At 44.8% G+C, this 21,473-nt stretch overlaps 1 protein-coding gene across 1 annotated transcript in view; it reads right to left on the bottom strand.

The window, feature by feature from the left end:
* Positions 1–4,030: 4,030 nt before the first annotated feature.
* Positions 4,031–21,473, bottom strand: part of tmem231 (transmembrane protein 231) — a 48,072-nt gene continuing 30,629 nt past the window's right edge. The window contains exons 6-8 of the mRNA XM_034175704.1: positions 16,036–16,141; positions 5,116–5,275; positions 4,031–5,070 (exon numbers count right to left, since the gene is read on the bottom strand). Of these exons, the coding sequence (XP_034031595.1) occupies positions 5,068–5,070; positions 5,116–5,275; positions 16,036–16,141 (269 nt within the window). The 3' untranslated portion in view covers positions 4,031–5,067. The remainder of the gene's footprint in view (positions 5,071–5,115; positions 5,276–16,035; positions 16,142–21,473) is intronic.

Here is a 21,473-nt window from a genome sequence, read left to right as displayed (position 1 = left end):
GTCGAGTTGGGGCACCGGACGTCTTTCCGGTTCTCCGCTGCGCCTTGGGGTTGGGGCTGGGTTAGTTTTTCCTGTTCCCTTCCCCGGCTTAATGTTTTGAGCCGTTCGCCAAGATTGAGCCATCGAGGGGCTCTGGGAGGGACCTGGGGTCTTTCGGGGTGCCGGGGAGGGTAACAGGGTTTACGATCGTTTTATATCCCCCCGGGTTGTTTTTGGTAGTCCTCCGGGGGTTGACTTTTGATTTTGTTCTGTTTCCTTCCGGGTTCCACCTCCAGGGTTGATGGGACGGTCCTCTGGGGGGGAATTGGCTTGGGGCCAACTAGCCAAGTGTGGCCGGGTCTGGGGTTCCGGGGTTGTGGGGAGGGTACCTCCTGGGGTTGATGGTACGGTCCTCTGGGGGGTGCCGTTTGCTCCATGTATACCTGGGGAGCTGTGTGGGATTCTGGTTCTGGCTGTTCCTCCTGGAACTGGCGGTAAAGGCCTTCTGGGGGGTGTTGGGCTCTGCAGGTCGTTCTGGGGGGGTTGTTTGTTATTTTTCTTTTATGCATTTATGTTTGTATTGTGTTTGTGGGGCTGTGTTGGGTTTTTGCGTTTGGGAGTTTTTCTTTTCTTCCCGGGGTTTGATGGGACGGTCCCCTGGGGAGGTTTTGGGTGGGTTTTGTGTTTTTTCTTGTATGTTGGATTATACTGGGGAATGTTTTGGGGCTTTTGTTGATGCCAGCCGGCCTTCCAGCTGCGGTGCCCTGTCCTGCTGTCTGTGGTGGACCTTGGGAGCGTGGTGCTGTCTGCTTCCTGACGAGGACCCCGGAGGGAGGTGCTGTTCTCGGGCCTGGTCTGTTCGGTCGCCGGGAGGCTTCCCGTTAACGGGGGGGTACTGTTGTGTGTTGGGGGGTGTGGCTGGATATTTTGGTGTTCTTTTCTTTTCTTTGCTCTCCAGGTGGCATGAGAACTGATTTGTCTGTGGAGAAGGTGCTGGCTGAAGAATCCTTCACCCTCATCAACATCATGTGCAGCACCTGTGAATGGTGCTCACATGCAACCTTAAAGACTTTCAGCTGAAGCAGATAATTGGATGGCGTTCTGCATTTAAGTCATGTGTGATTCAAGCAGAACTGCCGGGAACTCGACCTTGTGATGTTCGTTTGTGAGACGCTGAGGACCGCGCCTGGGTTTGAAGCAAGGAAGGGTGAGGGACACATGCTGTCAGCACACATCAAAGGTGATTAAGTGTTTGACTAATTGTTGATAGTAACTTGGTATTTTGTTACGCAGTAAACTTGAATTGTGATGAGGATTGTGCAGCTCGCTTCTCACTGCTGTGGCATGCGGACAAGTGGTCCTCCACCTGTTGTGAGAAGCTGCTTATTTGCATAAAGCTTAAAATACAGACCTGTATGTGTTGCTGATAGTGTGTGTCTTTTGAAGGATATTAGTTGTAACTGCTAACTTACCTCACCTCTTCTATGCTTCGCAGAGTCGGTTTGTCGTGTCCACCTGGGGGGTGTTTGGCGGTGGTAGTGGGTCCAGGAGCGCCGGGCTTCGATCCTTTTGGCCGCTGGAGAGCGTGCCAGCCTTCACTCCACCAGAAGGACGCTATTTCTGTTTTTTACACTTTTTATGCACTAGTGGGTGAATTAAATATATTGTTTTTGGAACCGCTTTTCTGGTTATTTGTAGCGCTGGGTTCCGTCTGACGCAGGTCCGCTCCTCAACCCGCGTCGACACATAACATAGAAACTGTTATTGAACCATTTACTTACATTTGTAATCTGTCTCTGTCAACAGGGATTTTTCCAGACGAAATGAAAATTGCCAAGGTAGTACCATTATATAAAAATGGACACAAACATAATTTTTCTAATTACAGGCCAGTATCATTGCTTCCACAGTTTTCTAAAATTATGGAAAACGTTTTTGTGACAAGGTTGGACAAATTCATTGAGAAACATATTTTAAATAATGCTCAGTATGGATTCAGAACAAAACATTCGACAGCTATGGCAATTATGGAATTAATAGAGAAAATATCAACAACAATAGAAAATAAGGATTATTTTGTAAGTATTTTTATCGACCTGAAAAAGGCTTTTGATGTTATCGACCACTCAAGATTGCTTTACAAGTTACAATATGGAATAAGAGGTATTGCACATCAGTGGGTAAAAAGCTACTTAGAAAATAGAAAACAGTTTGTTCAGATAAATAATACCAATTCAGAATTGTGTAACATTATTTATGGAGTACCACAAGGATCGGTACTTGGACCCAAACTGTTTATTTTGTATATTAATGATTTTGTGAATGTATCTAATGTGCTTTGCAGCATTTTATTTGCTGACGATACAACGCTGTTTTACTCTGCATCAGATATACAGGAAGTAGCACAAGTGATAAATACAGAGTTGAAAAAAGTTAAATATTGGTTTGATATAAACAGATTGTCACTAAATATTAATAAGACAAATTTCATATTGTTTAATGACAGAGTGAAAAAAAATGTCATTACAAATAGATGGAATGGATATACAAAGGGTAAAAGAAACGAAATTTTTAGGAGTCATGATTGATGAAGATCTTACATGGAAGTCACACATAAATTGCATAAAAGGGAAAATAGCGAAAGCCATTGCTGTTTTGCATAAAGTAAAATATTCATTAGTTATGGTTTATTAACATTGTACAATTCATTGATTGTTCCATATTTAACTTATTGTGCAGAAATCTGGGGATCAACATATACACAACCTTTATTTATTCTGCAGAAAAGAGCTTTAAAAGTGATTAGCAACAGTGGTTTTAGAGATCCATCTAATCCATTGTTCATTAAGTACAGGGTACTTAAATTTCATGATTTAGTCGATTTGAAAATATTACAAACAATGCACCAAGCTAATAAAAATACTTTACCAACAAACATTCAAAATATGTTTGAAAAAAGAGTAAGTAGTTATAAATGGAAAGGAATAGAAGTCTTTAAAAAAAACCAAGATACATAACCAAAGTAAAGGAACGGAGTATTGCAGTAAATGGTGTAAAATTATGGAACAATCTCAACAAAGAAATCAAAGAATTAAGGTTGCTTAAGTTATTTAAAAAACGTATTAAACTAGATGTATTAAGTATGAAACTATGAAATAAGTCAGTGGGCTGTGCGAAAGCTAAAAAAAATGTAATCTGTTAATGTTTAAAATGTTTTAAAATAAGTCAGTGGTATGTGACAAGTCAAAGAAATGCAATCTGTTAAATAATGTTGAATAATGACGCTGGATATTGAAAGATTGTATTGTAAAAAGGGGCAGAAAACATAAGACTTGTTCTTCTCTCTGCTCCTTTTCATTCAGGTGATTTGTGATGCTTTATTTCTGCTTTTCTGTTTTTTTTCTTTTAAATGAATGAAATAAATATTAAAGAAAGAAAGAAGTTCAGTCAGACATTGACTCCAGTTTCCTCCCATTCGTTCCTCATTTGTTTTGTTGTGCATTTTCGATTTTTGAGACATATTGCTTTAAGTTTTCTGTCTTGACGCTTTGATGTCTTCCTTGGTCTACCAGTATGTTTGCCTTTAACAACCTTCCCATGTTTGTATTTGGTCCAGAGTTTAGACACAGCTGACTGTGAACAACCAACATCTTTTGCAACATTGCGTGATGATTTACCCTCTTTTAAGAGTTTGATAATCCTCTCCTTTGTTTCGATTGACATCTCTCGTGTTGGAGCCGTGATTCATGTCAGTCCACTTGGTGCAACAGCTCTCCAAGGTGTGATCACTCCTTTTTAGATGCAGACTAACGAGCAGATCTGATTTGATGCAGGTGTTCGTTTTGGGGATGAAAATTTACAGGGTGATTCCATAATTTATTCCTCAGAATTGAGTGAGTCCATATTTTTTCCCTCTGCTTGGTCTAAAAAAGTAACCATTACTGACTGCCACAATTTTTTTTTCTTGATTTCTTATAGTGTTTCTTAAAGCCAGAAAGTTGCCATTTGAAATGACTTTAGTTTTGTGTCATGTCTGTGATCTGCTTTTTTTCTACAAAATTAAACAACTGGTGATTCCATAATTTTTTGCCAGGGGTTGTATAAGAAATGCAAATTGAAATTGTACTTTAATACTTAAGTATTTTTAAAAGCAAGTGCTTCAGTACTTTCACTTAAGTATAACTTTAAAGATACAACTTTCACTTGTATCGGAGTAACATTTGACCAGTAGTATCTGTACTTTCACTTAAGTACTGAAGTTGAGTACTTCGTCCACCCCTGGGGCTGTGTAATGTCCAAAGTGACATCACTCTTCATCCTGCATCACTCTGCTATTGAGAATGAGATCCTCACAGCGACAAATGACACTGAGCTCAAATTCAGAGCAACACCTGATCTAAATGTCCAAATCTGGAATCTAATGCAGAAAGAAAAGCACCACAACAAACAAACTGCACAGAATTTGACTGCACTTTTTGGATCAACATATTTGTTTGTCTGCCATTTCAAACATAAAAACCTGGGATTAAACATTGTATGAGTCAGTGCCTGGGGTCAGCGCTCTTCTGGTTGCTTTTGTTAACTGAGAGAGGAGGGCAGAGGTTATGATTTCCATCCCCAATTGACAAAAAATAAAATAAATAAATATAATAATAATCCTGCTGCTGAGCTGGAAAAGTGGACATCTGTGTTTGGTTCTAATCCACCGTGCTGGGAGAGACTGTCCGGACTGGTATGAGCCTGAAACCGACAGTGACGGGTGACACGTCTTAAAGCACAGACTGATTCTATATCAGACAAAAAGAGCAGGCAGTGATCTCAGTTTCTTCAGTTTCATTGTGAAGCAGGTTTTTGTTTTTGGCTTTTCTTTAGCATCAAGAGTCCAACATGGAGAAAAGGATTTGGCCTGCCGTGTGGCACTGATGGTTGGAAGACCACCAGCTGCTCCTCTAGCTTTAGCTCACATATGTGGACAGAATACACAACCAATAAAATCAGTTACAAAACAATATACATGTGGTGCACATCCCTGAGCAAGACCAAGAGGCTGGGGATTGGACTGGGAGCGGCTAAAGACACGCCCACCTGTCACCAGCTGTACTGGTGCTGACTGTGGGCTGCTGCGCTGCAGCATCAGGAGAGGTGCGGTTTGGCCACTGGCACGGGTACAGTAGGCAGAACCTGATTCTGGAAAACAAATCTCTGGACCCGCTCAAAAACCCAGAGGAAGATGAGAAGAACGCTGACGTACTGAATCCAGGCAAATTTGATGGTTTCCCAAAACCCCGGCCGATAGGTGGAGATATAAAGTTAAGGTAAAAACTGTGAAGCATGCAGGCCACGCCCCTCCAGCTAACTCAGGAATAAGCATGAAACTGAGGCATTGTGGGAAACACTGAAAAACACTCTGAAGGCTCCCTGAAGCTGCTTTACACAGTTCACTAAAAACAGCAGCTTACAGCTTTAATTCAAAGGGTTTAACTAAAAAAAAAAAAAAAAAAAAAATCAAACATTTACAAATTACAGCCAGTTTCATACAGAGTCCGTAATTAATTAATTATTATTATACAAATCACTTTTACCCAGAGAGCTCTGAGGGAGGGGAGCAGTTAGCACAGCTCCCTCACAACCAGAAGGTTCCAGGTTCTTTTCCATTAAAACATTAGCATTAAACATTTGTAAACTATTAAAAATCAAGAAATGTTTGGGGGGGAGGTGGGGGGGCTAAGATTTACACAACCACTAACCATGAGTGAAAAACATTTTGGTGCTATGTTAACAAATGACTTAGAAATACATATGTCATATAATATTATTGATTTCAGACTCTCTAAACCCATGTTAATACACTGGTGCATTTCTGCTGGGGTTATGTGAAATTAAGAGCGATGATGGTCACGTTTACACTGGGTCAGTATGTTCTTGATATCAGCACAGTAAGTATCTGTACTTGTCTGGTCATAACGATTCCAAAAAGGTATAGTTTGGACTATCTGTGATGGAATGTTCGGGAGTTATGGGGTAAAAATGTGACAAAGGTCAGTTTCAGTTCGTACAGGGGTCAAACGTTGCTCCAATTTCAGTACAGAATGATGCAAGTTATTGGTTGAAATAAAAGGATCAATAAATGGAATAGTTTTGACTGTGCTGAATGCTTTGTCTCCAAAGTAAAGGTCAAACAAGGTCAACATCCATTGGATTCTATGACATGTGACATGTTACCCCGTAACATGATAACTACACGAGATAGTTCAAACTATTCCTTTTAAGAACCCTATTAACCCAAACAATAATTTGCATACTTTTTTTTTTTTTTTTACTGAAATTGGAGCAATTTCAATATTTAACCTGGTTCGGGCCAGTAGCTCTGATAAAAATTAATGTATTGCCCAGGTTGCTTTATTACATTTGAATGATTCATTTATTGTTTTGTAATACAGTGGGGCAACATAGCAAAACAACTGTTCATTTTGTGATAAAAGCATGGAATTTGGCACACATATTCTAAATTAACTAATGTGTTATGTGTCGGACGCAGCTCGGAGAACCGACCAGCGTTTGAAGGACCCAGTATGAAATAAGCAGAGCACGGTACAAAGGCTAACTGAATTTAATACATAACAGTGATCATAATATAACAAAAAGGTGCGGTCTGGCGTGGTGCGCTCCCAGCAGCGCTAACGGTCCGGAGCCAGAAGCTGTTTCGGACCCAAGGACCCCGCCGACACCCCCCAGGTGGCCGCAACAACCGAGTCTGTGAAAGAAGGAACCATTATGTGAGTCCACACTCTACACACAGAACACTTAAAGGTGTACAAACAGCAAACACTTCCTGGCTTGATTACTGATCAGCTTCCAACCTGCAGGTATGGAACATCTCGTTCACAAATCACCACCGCAGTGGAAGCTGATACATGACTAACATACAGCTCAATACAATAAGGTGTGAGGGACACCACATTTACTGACTGTATAACTGTTAGTCACAAAATCCAACGTACCTCAGGAAGTGTGCTGACGAGCGTGAGACCTCACCCTCTCCTCTTTCACAGACCGAGCATCAAACCTGGACGTTTCTCAGCGTCCGCTGCTGATGAGATGGCTCCCAAGACGACGATCTCACCCGTCTGGTCACAAGGTCGAGTCTCTGGCAAATGCACACTGTGCACTTCAGTCTTAAATGCCAACATACTCCAATCCCTCCAGATGCACCTCAGCTGTGAGTCCTGACGAGTCGCAGGTGATCAGGGTGAAGTCCTAACAGCCTCAGCAACACAGCCACTCAGTCCCAAATGCATGCCACCTGGGAGGAAACACAAAAGGCAAACAAACCAGCAGCCAGGCCACCCCAGCCCTACAACAGTACCCCACCCTCACGGGAAGCCTCCCGGCGACCACACACACCTGGCCCAGGAGAAACACCCCCCTCCAGGGACCATGGCTGGAAACCACGTCCGCGCTCGTCCTCCAACAGACTGCCCGAACTGGCTGCATATTTGCCCTTGGTTCTAACAGTCTTAGCACAGGTGTGGCCAGGAGTTCCTACACCTGTGCGGTCAGCCTTTCACCAAAACATGTGTGATTAGTCAAAAACAAAACAACCAAAACATCCCCCCCCCTCCCCAGGGGACCGTCCCATCAAACCCCAGGGAAGGGGAGAAAGGAAAAACAACCCAACAAACAAAAACGCTAAAACACCCCCCCCCCCCCCCCAAACGACACGCCGGGACCAACACCCCCCAGAGGGCCACTCGCCAACTCCAGGAGTAATAACCACGGCCGAGGTCCCTCTGGGATCCACCGTCACCCACGGGGACTACCAGCGCCCCCCAGAGGACCACTCGTCAACCCCAGGAGACGCCTCCCCACACGACCAATGGACCCAGCCCCGGCCGCCCACGGCTAGATGGACCCAACGCCCGTTCCCCCCCAGAGGACACCACAGTCAAACCCTGAGGGCGGAAACTGGGGGAGGGAAAACAAAATAAAAACCCCAAAACCCCCCCCCCCTCCCCTCCCGGGTGCAGAGGCCACCTGGGAAACGCCCAGCACAACCCAACTGCACCCCTCCAGCAATGCCGACACTACGGCACCCCCGGCTGGAGTCAGAGGAGAAGAGAGGGCATAACAAAAAACAAAGAGAAAAAAAAACAACCCGAACACCACCCCATCACCCCCCCAGGGGACCGTTCCACCTAATCCTGGGGATGTGAAACAAAAAGAAACAAGAAAAAAAAAAAAACAGACCAACACACAGTTCTTTGGGTCCCCGTCTTTCCTTTTTTTTTTTTTTCGTGTAGCAAAGGCTGCAGGATCACACCCCCAGACAAACAGTGGACAACAAAAAACAAAAACCCACACAAAAAACACACTCAAAAAAACACCCACACAAAATAAACCAACACAAAACAAATCAGTGAGTTATACCGTCAAGCTCAACCACATGGAACACACCTGTTCCTACTCAAGAGCTTGACGGTACCGTGATTCAGTCACCACAAGGGGGAACCAGAGTGCTAAAAAATGAAAAACCCCCTTTGGTGACAAAAAACAAACGAGCTGCATCCTCGTGCGCAGCTGAGTGCAACAACCAAAATGTGCTCAACTAAATAACGCCGGAGCTGAAACAACAGACGCAGTAGTTACCTTTTATCCGGGGAAACGGGGCTACGACTGTAGCACAGGAAGCCCAGCGACCCGTGCTAACAGAGCTCCGCCGTGCGCGTGAACCCATTACAACCGCACTCTTGCAGCTCCCGTTTAAGCCTCTTATCCGGTCGGAGTGTGACGCGAAGCTGTCGCCAGTCACACTCCACCACGACCCACGGATAAGGCACAAACACAGGACACGGCTGCAAGAGAGCACAAATTAGTGTCTAGTAATGGGTTCTCAAACACGCACCTTCCGGGCGGAGAGCCCCGCAACTGATCCGGATAACCACTGAACGTCTGCTGCCGCCTTCCCGGCGCGTTACCGTCTCTGCTACCGCTGGGTCCGTGATGTTTGGCCAGAGACTACTGTTATGTGTCGGACGCAGCTCGGAGAACCGACCAGCGTTTGAAGGACCCAGTATGAAATAAGCAGAGCACGGTACAAAGGCTAACTGAATTTAATACATAACAGTGATCATAATATAACAAAAAGGTGCGGTCTGGCGTGGTGCGCTCCCAGCAGCGCTAACGGTCCGGAGCCAGAAGCTGTTTCGGACCCAAGGACCCCGCCGACACCCCCCAGGTGGCCGCAACAACCGAGTCTGTGAAAGAAGGAACCATTATGTGAGTCCACACTCTACACACAGAACACTTAAAGGTGTACAAACAGCAAACACTTCCTGGCTTGATTACTGATCAGCTTCCAACCTGCAGGTATGGAACATCTCGTTCACAAATCACCACCGCAGTGGAAGCTGATACATGACTAACATACAGCTCAATACAATAAGGTGTGAGGGACACCACATTTACTGACTGTATAACTGTTAGTCACAAAATCCAACGTACCTCAGGAAGTGTGCTGACGAGCGTGAGACCTCACCCTCTCCTCTTTCACAGACCGAGCATCAAACCTGGACGTTTCTCAGCGTCCGCTGCTGATGAGATGGCTCCCAAGACGACGATCTCACCCGTCTGGTCACAAGGTCGAGTCTCTGGCAAATGCACACTGTGCACTTCAGTCTTAAATGCCAACATACTCCAATCCCTCCAGATGCACCTCAGCTGTGAGTCCTGACGAGTCGCAGGTGATCAGGGTGAAGTCCTAACAGCCTCAGCAACACAGCCACTCAGTCCCAAATGCATGCCACCTGGGAGGAAACACAAAAGGCAAACAAACCAGCAGCCAGGCCACCCCAGCCCTACAACATAATGTTTATTTTCAGATATGGAGCCATCCTGGAGCTGACCTCTAATGAGCTACAGGGGACAATAAGAGTTACAAAGAGGTCAAAATTTAAAAATGCTCCAATCATGTTGAAAACTATACATTATTTGTCTGATCACGATTCCAAAAAGGTATAGTTTGGACTGTCTCTGACTGAATGTTATGGATGAGGTAAAAATGGCATAAATGAAATGAAAGGCAATCTCAAAACCCAAAAACTGTGGTGTTTTTGGGGCTAGTGGCTGAGAATCACCTTAGTATTTCTTCTGTCTTTCTTGTTGCTTAATGCTGACAAATTATACTGTATTCTGATAAAAATGTATTTTGTTTTTTCTCTCTGAGGTGCAGCTCCATTCAGATGGGAGTGAGTGTCTTCTTCTGCAGGCCTCCACTTGGATCCTCGTATCATAACTGTGTGTACCTCATGCCGCAGTACGTCCCTGTGTTCAGGCGTCTGCCAAATGAGGTAAAGACTGTGAAATGTTGGTCTGAGGACAGCATTTCTCTCCTTCAAGCCTCATTTGAGTGCACAGATTGGGACTGTTTCTTTGATGCCTCTGATGATATAGATGAACTTTGTGACTCTATCTCCTCTTACATAACGTTTTGTGTTGACTCCATTGTCCCGTCAAAAAAGTTATTTATCCAAATAACAAACCATGGGTAACTAAAGAGCTGAAATCAATAATTAATAAAAAGAAAGTGGTTTATTGCACTGGTGATTAGAGAAAAAAGAAGTCTCCAGAGAAGTGAAAGGAGAGTTAAGAAAAGCCAGATTAAAATACAAAGAGAAAGTGGAGGCTCAGTACAGCAGTGGTGATCTCAGAACAGCTTGGCATGGCATTAAGAATATGGCCCCCTGCGGCCACCATAAAGAGGACAGGAAACCTGTTACTGTTAGTGGTGTGTGCCAAGTGCATTTAATTCCTTTTTCTCTCGTTTTGAGAGAACCGATGTGGTTGGAAATGTATCTGATTGCAGAAACTCTCTTAAACCTGAACAAGAAATTGTAATTTCACAGAATCAAGTCACTGCCTTATTTAAGAAGGTAAAGGAAGGGAAAGCTAGGGGTCCTGACGCCATCTGTGGGCAAACCTTGCACCACTGTGCCACCCAGCTCAGTGCTGTGTTTACAAGACTGTTTCAATCATGTGTTGATCAGTGTAAAATTCCCTCTTTGTGGAAGACTTCTACAGTGATCCCCCTTCCAAAATCAAATAAATCTAGGGAGCTGAGTGAGTTCAGGCCAGTCGCACTCACATCTCTTGTAATGAAAACCTTCGAACAAATCTTATGTGCCTATATTTTGCCTTTCACCACAGATAAATTGGATCCACTGCAATTTGCCTATGAATCTAGCAAAGGTGTGGAGGATGCTAAACTTTTTCTTTTGAACACTGTCTACAAGCACCTGAAAAAGGCGGGCGCCCATGTTAGACTTTTATTTGCAGACTTTTCTTCTGCTTTTAATAAAATGCAACCTCATGTTTTGATACAAAGGCTTGCTGAGGATTTTAACCTTCCTGATCAACTGCTATCATTGATTTTAGATTTTCTCACTGATCGGGTCCAGCGTGTTTTGCTTGTCTCCTCCCACCACCTCTAACACCGGGTCTCCTCAGGGCTGTGTCCTGTCTCCTCTCCTCTTTATTCTGTACACAAACAGCTGCAGGTCTTCTGAGGAGAACAGATTTCTGATTCAATTTTCAGACAACACAGTCCTGGTCTCACTATTGTCAGGAGATGAGGTGGATCATGGTCCTGTTCTGGGGCAGTTTGTCCAGTGGTGCGAGGACAGTTACCTTGATCTGAATGTTTTAAAAACTAAAGGCATGGTGATTGATTTTAGACATGCTTCACCTCACAGTGTTAGTGTCATTAGCGGGGAAAATGTAGAGATTGTCAGCAGCTAGAAGTACCTGGGCACTATGATTGATGATAAATTGAAGTTTGACCTGAACACTGATAGCACTGTTAAAAAAAGGGCAGCAAAGAACTTACCTTCTGAGGAAGCTGAACTCTTTTAATGTGAGTAAAACTATTTTACCCAATTTTTATTGTTCTTTTATTGAAAGTTTATTGGTGTTTTCTTTTATCTGCTGGTTTCAATCCCTGTCTATGAAGGACAAAAACAAACTGCAGGGCATTGTCAAAACCTGTTCTAAAATTACAGGCGTTAAATTGAGAGACTTGCAGTCGCTGTGGAGGCAACAGGTGCTGAGTAAAGCAAAGTGTCTCCTGGCTCAGCCGCTCCATCCTCTGACTCCAGAATTCATCTTGATGCCTTCAGGGCGTCGTTTTTATGTTCAGCTCGGAAAACTAATCGTTTCTCAAATTCCTTTGTGCCTTCTGCTATTAAATTGATGAACTCTAAGGGGACTGGGTTTTTTTTAAATGTCGTATAACTTTTATTGTTCCACCAGAGTTCCACTTGTAATTGAAATGGATGGTAGTATGTTGTGTGTATGCGAGAACTGTTCTGGAATGCTGCAAACGAATTGCCCTCTGGGATCAATAAAGTTTTCTGAATCTGTCCTGTCCACCAGCAAAATTTCCAAAAATTTCCTGTACACTCATAATCCCAGCCTGACCGGAAAATCACTAAGGTCCCTTGGGTAAGGTCCTTAATCCCCTGGGTGCTCCCGGTGTGTAGTGAGCGCCTTGTATGGCAGCATTGGGGCGAATGTGAGGCATTATTGTAAAGCGCTTTGAGCGTCTGATGCAGATGGAAAAGCGCGATATAAATGCAGTCTATTTAATATTGTCAATTGTGTCTGTAGCATGGCCCAAGCAGAGGGTCACCCCTTTGAGTCTTGAGGTTTCTTCCTCAAAACACCAGCAGGAGTTTTTTCTTACCACTATCACCTGTGTTCTTCCTTTGGGGGTTGGTAAGGTTAGACCTTACTTGTGTGAAGCACCTTGAGGCAACTTTGTTGTGATTCGGCGTTATATAAATGCAACAAACTGACGTTGAATTGAATTCAATATCTAGCCAGGTAGAGGACATCTTGTCCTTTGTCCACTCCAGTATAAACCTTAAGTGGGCCCACAGCCGGTATATTTTGATATGAAGCAAATCTAAACCACCCTTAGAACCTTGGAACTGCAATACTGCCATTTTCAATCTAGGTTTAGTTTTACTACATATGAAAGAGCTGAGCTATTTGTTTAAATGTTTTAGGACCCTATTAGTGGTGCAGATTAGCTAAGAATTAACAAATGTTCATTTTGTGATAAATGCATGGAATATGGCACATATTCTAAATGAACTAATGTTTATTTTCAGATATGGAGCCATCCTGGAGCTGACCTCTAATGAGCTACAGGGGACTGTTTTATTGATGCAAGAAGCTCATTCCACAGAACAGGGGCATGATAAGAGAAAGCTCTGTGACCCGCAGACTTTTTATTCACCCTAGGAACACAAAGTAGTCCTGCACCCTGAGAACGCAAAGCCCGGGCCGGTACGTAAGGTTTAATTAGGTCAGCTAGGTAGGTAGGGAGCTTCCAGTCTGTGAATAATTTTATAGCTAGTAACAGAACCTTAAAATCCGACCTGACAGGGACAGGAAGCCAGTGAAGAGATGCCAAAATGGGTGTAATGTGCAAACTTTCTGCTTCATGTCAAAAGTCTGGTTACAGCATTTTCAACCAATTGGAGAGCCCTAATGCTGGACTGCGGTAAACCAGAAAATAGAACATTGCTGTAGTCCAATCTAGAAGAGACAAATGCATGAATCAGGGTCTCAGCATCAGCCATAGACAGGATGTGACAAATCTATGCTATATTTCGCAGGTGGAAGAAAGCAGTCCTCGTAATATCTCTAAGGTGGAGGTCAAAGGACAACGCAGGATCAAAAATTACCCCAAGGTTCCTCACTTTGTCAGTGTGATGTATGACACACGAGCCTAGGCTAAGTGTTAGCTGGTCAAATTGATTCAGATGTCTCACCATTCCAAGAACCATCATTTCAGTCTTGTCAGAGTTTAAAAGTAGGAAATTGCTAGAAATCCAGCTTTCTGCTGATGCAAGGCAATCCTCTAAGGATTTAATTGGATGAGATTACCAGCAGTTATCGGCATATATAACTGAGTATCATCAGCATAGCAATGAAAGGTAATCCCAAAACGCTGCAATATGTGCTCAAGGGGTGCTATATAAAGGGAGAAAAACAGGGGGCCTAAGACAGGACCCTTGTGGAACCCCAAATTTCATGTCACTAAGATTAGAGGTAGTGTTATTATACAAAACACAATGAGAACGACTGGACAGGTATGACGTCAACCATGCAAGGGCACTCCCAGTAATCCCAAAATGATTCTCCAACCTATCGAGTAGAATATGATGATCCATGGTATCAAATGCAGCACTGAGATCTAACAGCACCAGAACTGTAGTGGTGTACGAATCCAAAATGATAGATCTGATATCGGCCGATAGATTTTCAATACACTAGGGTCAAGATTAGGTTTCTTAAGTAATGGTTTAATCACTGCAGATTTGAAACATTTAGGAACAAATTCAGAGGTTAATGAAAGATTAATAAGTTCCAGCACAGTCGGCCCAAGAGTGGACTACAGGTCCTTAAACAGTTTTCTTGGTATCGGATCAAATAAACAGGTTGTGCTTTTTGTTGATGTTACGAATTTCGTCAGCAGGCCTAGTGAGATACTATTAAGTTCTGTAAATCTAGGTAATCTAGGTAAAGTCTTTCTAAGATATGATGCTGCATTAGAAAAGAGCAGCAACGGTTATGAGAGAAATATAATCTTGTTCAGCAGGAGAGCAATTTCCTGTTTTCTTAACCGTCTCCACCTTGTTTTACCTTAAACTCTAGTTAAAGGGTTCTATAAAAAGGTACATTATGGTGAACAGCTTATGATTTGGCCGTTAAAAAAAGAAGAAAAAAAAAAGAACTGAAAAAACGCAAACGAGGTGGTTAGACTAAAAGCAGAATGGTAATAACATTTTGTATGAAGTTGATGGAAAACTAATTGGACACCCCTGCTCTATGATGTAATCCTGGGCCTACACAGGGGGTTAAAAGTGTATGGGAGCGGGAACTGTGGGTGACTACTGGTGAGAAGATGTGGGATGATGTTTGGAGTTATGCTCGAAAGATAACCATCTGTACTTGAACTACAGTAATACAGTTAAAAATTATACATAGACTGAAGATGGCTCCCAATCGCAGGCATCTCTTTGACCTACCACTTTCCCCCCGTGTCTCAAATGTAAAACTGACATAGCTTGTAATCATGTCCTAAATCACAGAAATACTGGATGAGCATATTACAAGAAATGAAAAATATTTGGTAAAGATTTAGAAATGGATCCCATGTGTCTGGTTTTGGATCTTCCAAGTACACATCTTAGTCCTGCAGCTTCTCAAAGGTTATATAACGTTCTTCCCTTTGCTGCATATATTGTTAAGGTGGACTAGTGAGGAGGGCCCTTCTGTCCAAGGCTGGTATAAAATTGTACTGAAATTAATACCTTTGGAATATCTCACAAATATTTTCCATGACAAATTGGGCCAATTCTACGAAGTCTGGCAGCCATTTGTGAATTTTCACCTGGCTTTTCCTCCATTATTGTTCAAGGAACCCCCAGAAACTGGACTTTTTGGACTGGGGTTTGCTACAGGAGCAGACGTTTCCTCTGACCTTCTATGGACGTATAATTGACTTGAGCTGTGTTTTGTTTTCTTTCTACTTTTTCTCTTGTTGACACTGTTCATGTGTCTGTAGAAAATATGAAAACTCAAAAAACAAAACAGAAACTTCAGAAATGCTTAAAACGCTTTAGTTTGTGTGTAATGAGTCTGGAATATATACTTTTAGATATTTTCACTTTCTGACAAAAAATACTCAACTTTTTTCATGATATTCTACTTTTTGAGATGCACCTATACTAACTTTTTTTTGTAAAATCACAACAGTCACCTTGGGGCGACTGTTGTGATTTGGTGCTATATAAATAAAACTGATTTGATTTGTTTTTACTGACTTGAAATCATGTAGGAGATTTTTGATTTTGCTGAGGATAAAAATAGCTATAAAAATACCAGCAAATTATTAAAATTTTAGATAGAGAAACAAAATATTCACAGAGCAATGGAAAAGTTGTACATTTTGGACTGCCCCCCCCCCCCCCAGACCTTGAAAAAGGATATCTAATGACCTCCACAGGGTAGCGAATCTGTGCTTGAAGCTGAAAAGGGGAGCCAGCAGCCCTTCCCACAGTCCAGACAGGCATGGGACAAGACAATATCGTGGTCACTATGAGAGACACAATGGACAGGAAAATGCAAATATGAGCTGTGCTTTAAAAATATCCATGTGTTCAAAGTGCACAAAGGCAGGCCACCACAAGGAGGTGCTATTATCTTTTCACAGAACATGACAGTGTGGGCTGTTTGACGTTATGTCGCAATCATGTAATGACCCTGAAAAGCTCATCAGACACTTTTTTTTTTAAATCAGACACATTAGAGGGGGACACTGAGGAAAACTCTTGGCTGGTCGCTAAGTATATAAATTACTGTACTGCAATGCATTATGGGAGTTTGGGGTTTTAAGTGTTGTTACTGTGGTTCATGTTGGTTTAAGTGTTGTTATTGTGGTTCATGTCGGTGTAAAAGTGTTGTTGAATTGTGTTTTGAACTAAAATTGTTTTAGTGTGTTTGGTTGAGTGTGAAGTGTAAAGTGTTGTGTATTTGATGACTTCCCCCACTGCTTCTGTCTTGTTGTGTGTAAAGATAATGGCACTTCCTTGTGGCAGAGGGCAAAAAAGACAAAAGTGCTAACTTGTTCTTCCATGCAGCTTTCCACACAATTATCATTACTATTTCATAGGATTTGACATGTAGTTAAATCAATATGGGCTTATGTTTATTTTATACCATAACATATACTAAAACGTTATTGACTAGTTTTAATATAAGAACAGTGAAAGTTGACTTTATTTTTTTCCCCTTACTTGTGGCGTCCCCTCCTGGATGGACGGCACCCTTAGCATTGGCCATACTGCCTATAGGCTGGGCCGGCCCTGGCAGCTGCGTGCAATTGCACAAAGAAAATTTTTAAATATTCAAAATCTCTGGCATGCATTAAATTTGTGAATGACATGGGAACACTGCACAAACACTTCAAAAACACAGTGTGCGAGTCAACGTGTTAGCACAGCGCATCACAGCTCATCTGATGAAATGCAATATCTATAATAAATATAACTTTACAGATACTCATAAGAAGGAATGAAAATGGAACTGTTTTACCAAACCATTCCAATATAAATATTATATAAATAGAGACTATTTCAAATGGGTTCTCCATGTCACGAAGTGCACGAGAACACTGCAGCTGTAGAAAATTCCTGTTATTCTGGAGCGATTAAAGGTGGTTTCATCAGCCAAGTTCTGAGAGCAAATGATTAATCTGCTACAAAATAATTATTTTATATAAGGCAGCATCCAGCGGCACAAAGCGCAGCATCCAGTAGAACACAGCGGGTCGTACTGGCATGAAGAATTGTGCAGCAGTGCAGAGAATAAAGGTGCTTTAAGTGTGAAGGGAAGGAAGAAGAGACTTGCGGAGGGAGCAGATGTTCCGAGACCAGAATAATCCATTGGAGATGTTTACAGACACTGAGGTCCGGAGTGCTTCTCCTCTGCTGCAGCAGACTCAGCTGTGTTTGTAGCAGATGGACCAACCCAAATGTAAATAAAACTGCAGCGCATTGGAGGTGTTTCTTGGTGACAGCACTCACGAGGTCGCTATGACCATGAAAATCGTACCATAAAAATGCAAAATGGCTAATCTACAAGTTTAACCGTTGATGTGAAATGGAGATGAGACGGATAATGTTGTCCGACTAACCTTAGTCGACTGTGTTAGTTTAGTACACTAAAAGACTAGACTGCTTATGAAACCGGGCCCTGACTGTCCAATATTTTGGGACCATGGTAAGGTAAAAATATCACGGTCTAATGAAGTTAATTCCACAGCTATTTGGTATATTCAGACTGACAAAGAAGGCCTTTAATGAGTCCACAATCCCATTACTCTGCAAAAAAAGAAACAGACAAATGCGGTTAACAGAGGTGAAGGAGAAGGGATGGACAGAGGTTTGCACACACTGTAAACACAAATGGGGGGGGGGGGGAATTGGTCCGCCATCGTTCCTTTTGAGTTGGGTCTGTCTGCTCTGCTGATGGTGGGTTGGGGTCCGGTACCTGGGCGGGGGGGGGGGCTCTCCCTCAGGGTTTGTGGGGCCTGCCTGTCTCCCTTTGGCTCCTCGGCTGTCCCTGCCACTCCAGGGTTCCATCTCGCGACTTCCATGGTTCGGGGACCTCCGGGCGGGGTGGCCCGTCCATCTGCAGCTCCCCGGCCCCCTGTCCCCCCTGTTGGTTTGTTCCTCCCTGGGCCTCCGGTGCTCCTCCAGGGCTGCTTGCCTCCTCCCGCCTCCACCGGATCTGGTGTTGGGCTGGGGGGCCGGTGGGGCCGGTGTATGTGGCCCGCTCCCTGCGGCGTGCCTCTCCTTCCGCCTGCTGCTTGGGGTTGGGCCTCACATGTGACACCCTTTTAATGCGCTTTACCAGGTTCATATTGGGCTGTAAGTAGCACATTACAGAGTTTTGCGGTCAGGTGCTGGGGATGGGTTTGCAGGGCAGTCTGTGGCGCAGCTGTGTGCTGCAGCCTTCCACTGTGATCTCCATCCGCCACTCCTGCCCTACAATTTTAATGCACACACTTGCTTTCTACACATTTAGTAAACACCTTCACTAACTTAGAATCGGGGTCACTAGACGGTGGTGGGTTTGCAGGGCTGGTTGTGGTGTCGTACAGCGGTGTGTCGCGGCCTCCCAGGGCAGTCTGCCACCTGCCGTCTCCTGCCCTGCTTTTAATGCAACACTTTATCTTTGCTCACTTAGGAGGTTGCACACAGCAAGAGCAGTGCTGCAGCAGTGAAAAAAAAAAACTCTGTCAAAGTCTTCAAACAAAAAGAGCTTCTTCTGCTTGCATAGCTCCAGAAATTCATTTATAGGCTTTATTTTACAGTTGAAATCCTTCATGTTTCCAAAGTTTGCTCAAATACAGTGTGAGAGTGAAGAGACTCGTTCCCTCACACACACACACACAGACAGAGAAAGAGAGAGGAGGAAAAAGTGTTAGCAGATGCTACAGCTGTAAAAAAGCAGTGAAACAATTTTAATAAATGATCACCTTCACCACACAGCCTCAGTGAAACAGTAAAGTGTGAAAAACTGATTCAGAAAGTTTTTCATCCAGGATTCATCTTTAAGAGCAGATTTACTCCTTTACTTCTTCCAGAATAATTTTTTTCATTTTCTTTTTATTATTGTTGTTTATGCACCAATGACACCAGATCAAGTTACTTGTATGTGAGCATTTACTTGGCAATAAATTTGATTCTTATTTGACAATCAAATCAGTCCAGATTTAGCTCTTGTTCAAACAAGACAATTAGGGTGTTGGGAAAGTGTAGGAACACGGACCCACAACAGGGGGCGCAAATGAACGGACAATGGAGAAAGTCAAATCACAAAGTTTTACTGTTGTGAACTCACACAACAAACAACAGATTACAAATACAGCAGTAACCGAATTCCAAAGGTGTCGTGTGGGCAGGCTCGACGATAGGAGACGTCTGTCCGAGTCGAACCGGAACCACCCGATTTCCTCTGCCACCGAACCCCGGGGATACTGGAGCCGCCAAGTCCCGAACCCCAGGTGGCCACTGCCTCCGCTCGTCGGATACGGTACTGCTGGCAAGGAACAGAAACAGTCAGGTGTGGGTGCGGCTGCACCCAGCAACACACAGGGTGGAAACACCACCTCTACCTCTTCTCAAAAACAACACTGAAGGATTGGAAGGTGAGTACTTATCTAGTCACATCCAACACTGTCTTCAGCTGACCTTAAGCACAAGCAAAAAGTATTAACTCTTAGAATAGAGTAACTGGCTGAGTTCGTTACCTCCTTGGTAGAGCGATATCTCGGCAATGAGGTAGAGATGCCGTCCTGCTGATATACCTCCCTGTTGATGGATATCAGCTGTCTCGTCTCAGGTGATGGGTGACAGCTGTCACCCTGGCTGCTCCTGTGAGGCGGCAGCGCCCTCTGGTGCCTGGAGCCCGCACTCCAGACAGGGCGCCCTCTGGTGGTGGTGGGCCAGCAGTACCTCCTCTTCAGCGGCCCACACAACAGGACCCCCCCCTCAACGGGCGCCTCCTGGCGCACGACCAGGCTTGTCCGGATGGCGACGGTAGAAGTCGGCCAGGAGGGCCGGGTCCAGGATGAAGCTCCTCTTCACCCAGGAGCGCTCTTCGGGACCGTACCCTTCCCAGTCCACCAGATACTGCAAACCCCGGCCCATCCGTCGGACGTCCAGGAGCCGGCGTACAGTCCAAGCCGGCTCGCCGTCGATGATCCGGGCAGGAGGTGGTGCCGGACCCGGAGTGCAGAGGGGTGAGGTGTGATGCGGTTTGACACGGGATACATGGAACACTGGATGAATCCGCAGTGAGGCCGGAAGCTGAAGCCTCACTGCGGCTGGACTGATGACCTTAAGGATCTTGAATGGGCCGATATAACGGTCCTGTAGCTTGGGGGAGTCCACTTTGAGGGGAATGTCCTTTGTGGATAACCACACCTCCTGCCCTGGCCGATACGCAGGGGCCGGGGTCCGCCGACGGTCTGCATGGGCTTTTGCCCTCGTCCTGCCTTTAGCAAAGCAGAACGGGCGGCACGCCACACCCGACGGCACTTCCGTAGGTGGGCCTGGACCGAGGGCACACCGACCTCTCCCTCGACCACCGGGAATAACGGGGGCTGATACCCCAAACACACCTCAAAAGGGGAGAGGCCGGTGGCTGATGATACTTGACTGTTGTGGGCGTACTCGATCCAGGCCAGGTGGGTACTCCAGGCCGTCGGGTGCGCGGCTGTCACACAACGTAGGGTCTGCTCCATCTCTTGGTTGGCCCGTTCTGCTTGCCCGTTGGTCTGGGGGTGATACCTGGACGAGAGACTGACCGTGGCCCCCAGTTCCCGGCAGAAGCTCCTCCAGACGTGCGAGGAGAACTGGGGACCGCGATCGGAGACGATGTCTGATGGTATCCCATGCAGACGGACGATGTGGTGGACCAGGAGGTCCGCTGTCTCCTGGGCCGTTGGTAGCTTCGGGAGGGCCACGAAGTGGGCCACCTTGGAGAATCGGTCCACTATCGTGAGGACGACGGTGTTTCCCTGGGACGGCGGGAGGCCCGTGACAAAATCCAGGCCGATGTGAGACCAGGGGCGATGAGGCACGGGCAGCGGCTGTAGCAATCCCGATGTCTTGCGGTGGTCGGCCTTGCCCCTGGCGCAGGTGGTACAGGCCTGGATGTAACCCCGGACGTCGGCCTCCAGGGACGCCCACCAGAAGCGCTGCCGGACGACTGCCATGGTTCTTCGCACCCCAGGATGACAGGAGAGCTTAGAACCGTGACAGAAGTCCAGAACTGCAGCCCTGGCTTCTGGTGGGACGTAGAGTTTGTTCTTCGGTCCGGTTCCGGGGTCTGGGTCTCGTGTCAGGGCCTCCTGGACG

This window comes from Thalassophryne amazonica, chromosome 8 (assembly GCF_902500255.1).
Source record: "Thalassophryne amazonica chromosome 8, fThaAma1.1, whole genome shotgun sequence".
Lineage (NCBI taxonomy): Eukaryota > Metazoa > Chordata > Actinopteri > Batrachoidiformes > Batrachoididae > Thalassophryne > Thalassophryne amazonica.
This window is presented reverse-complemented; position numbering and strand designations above follow the sequence as displayed.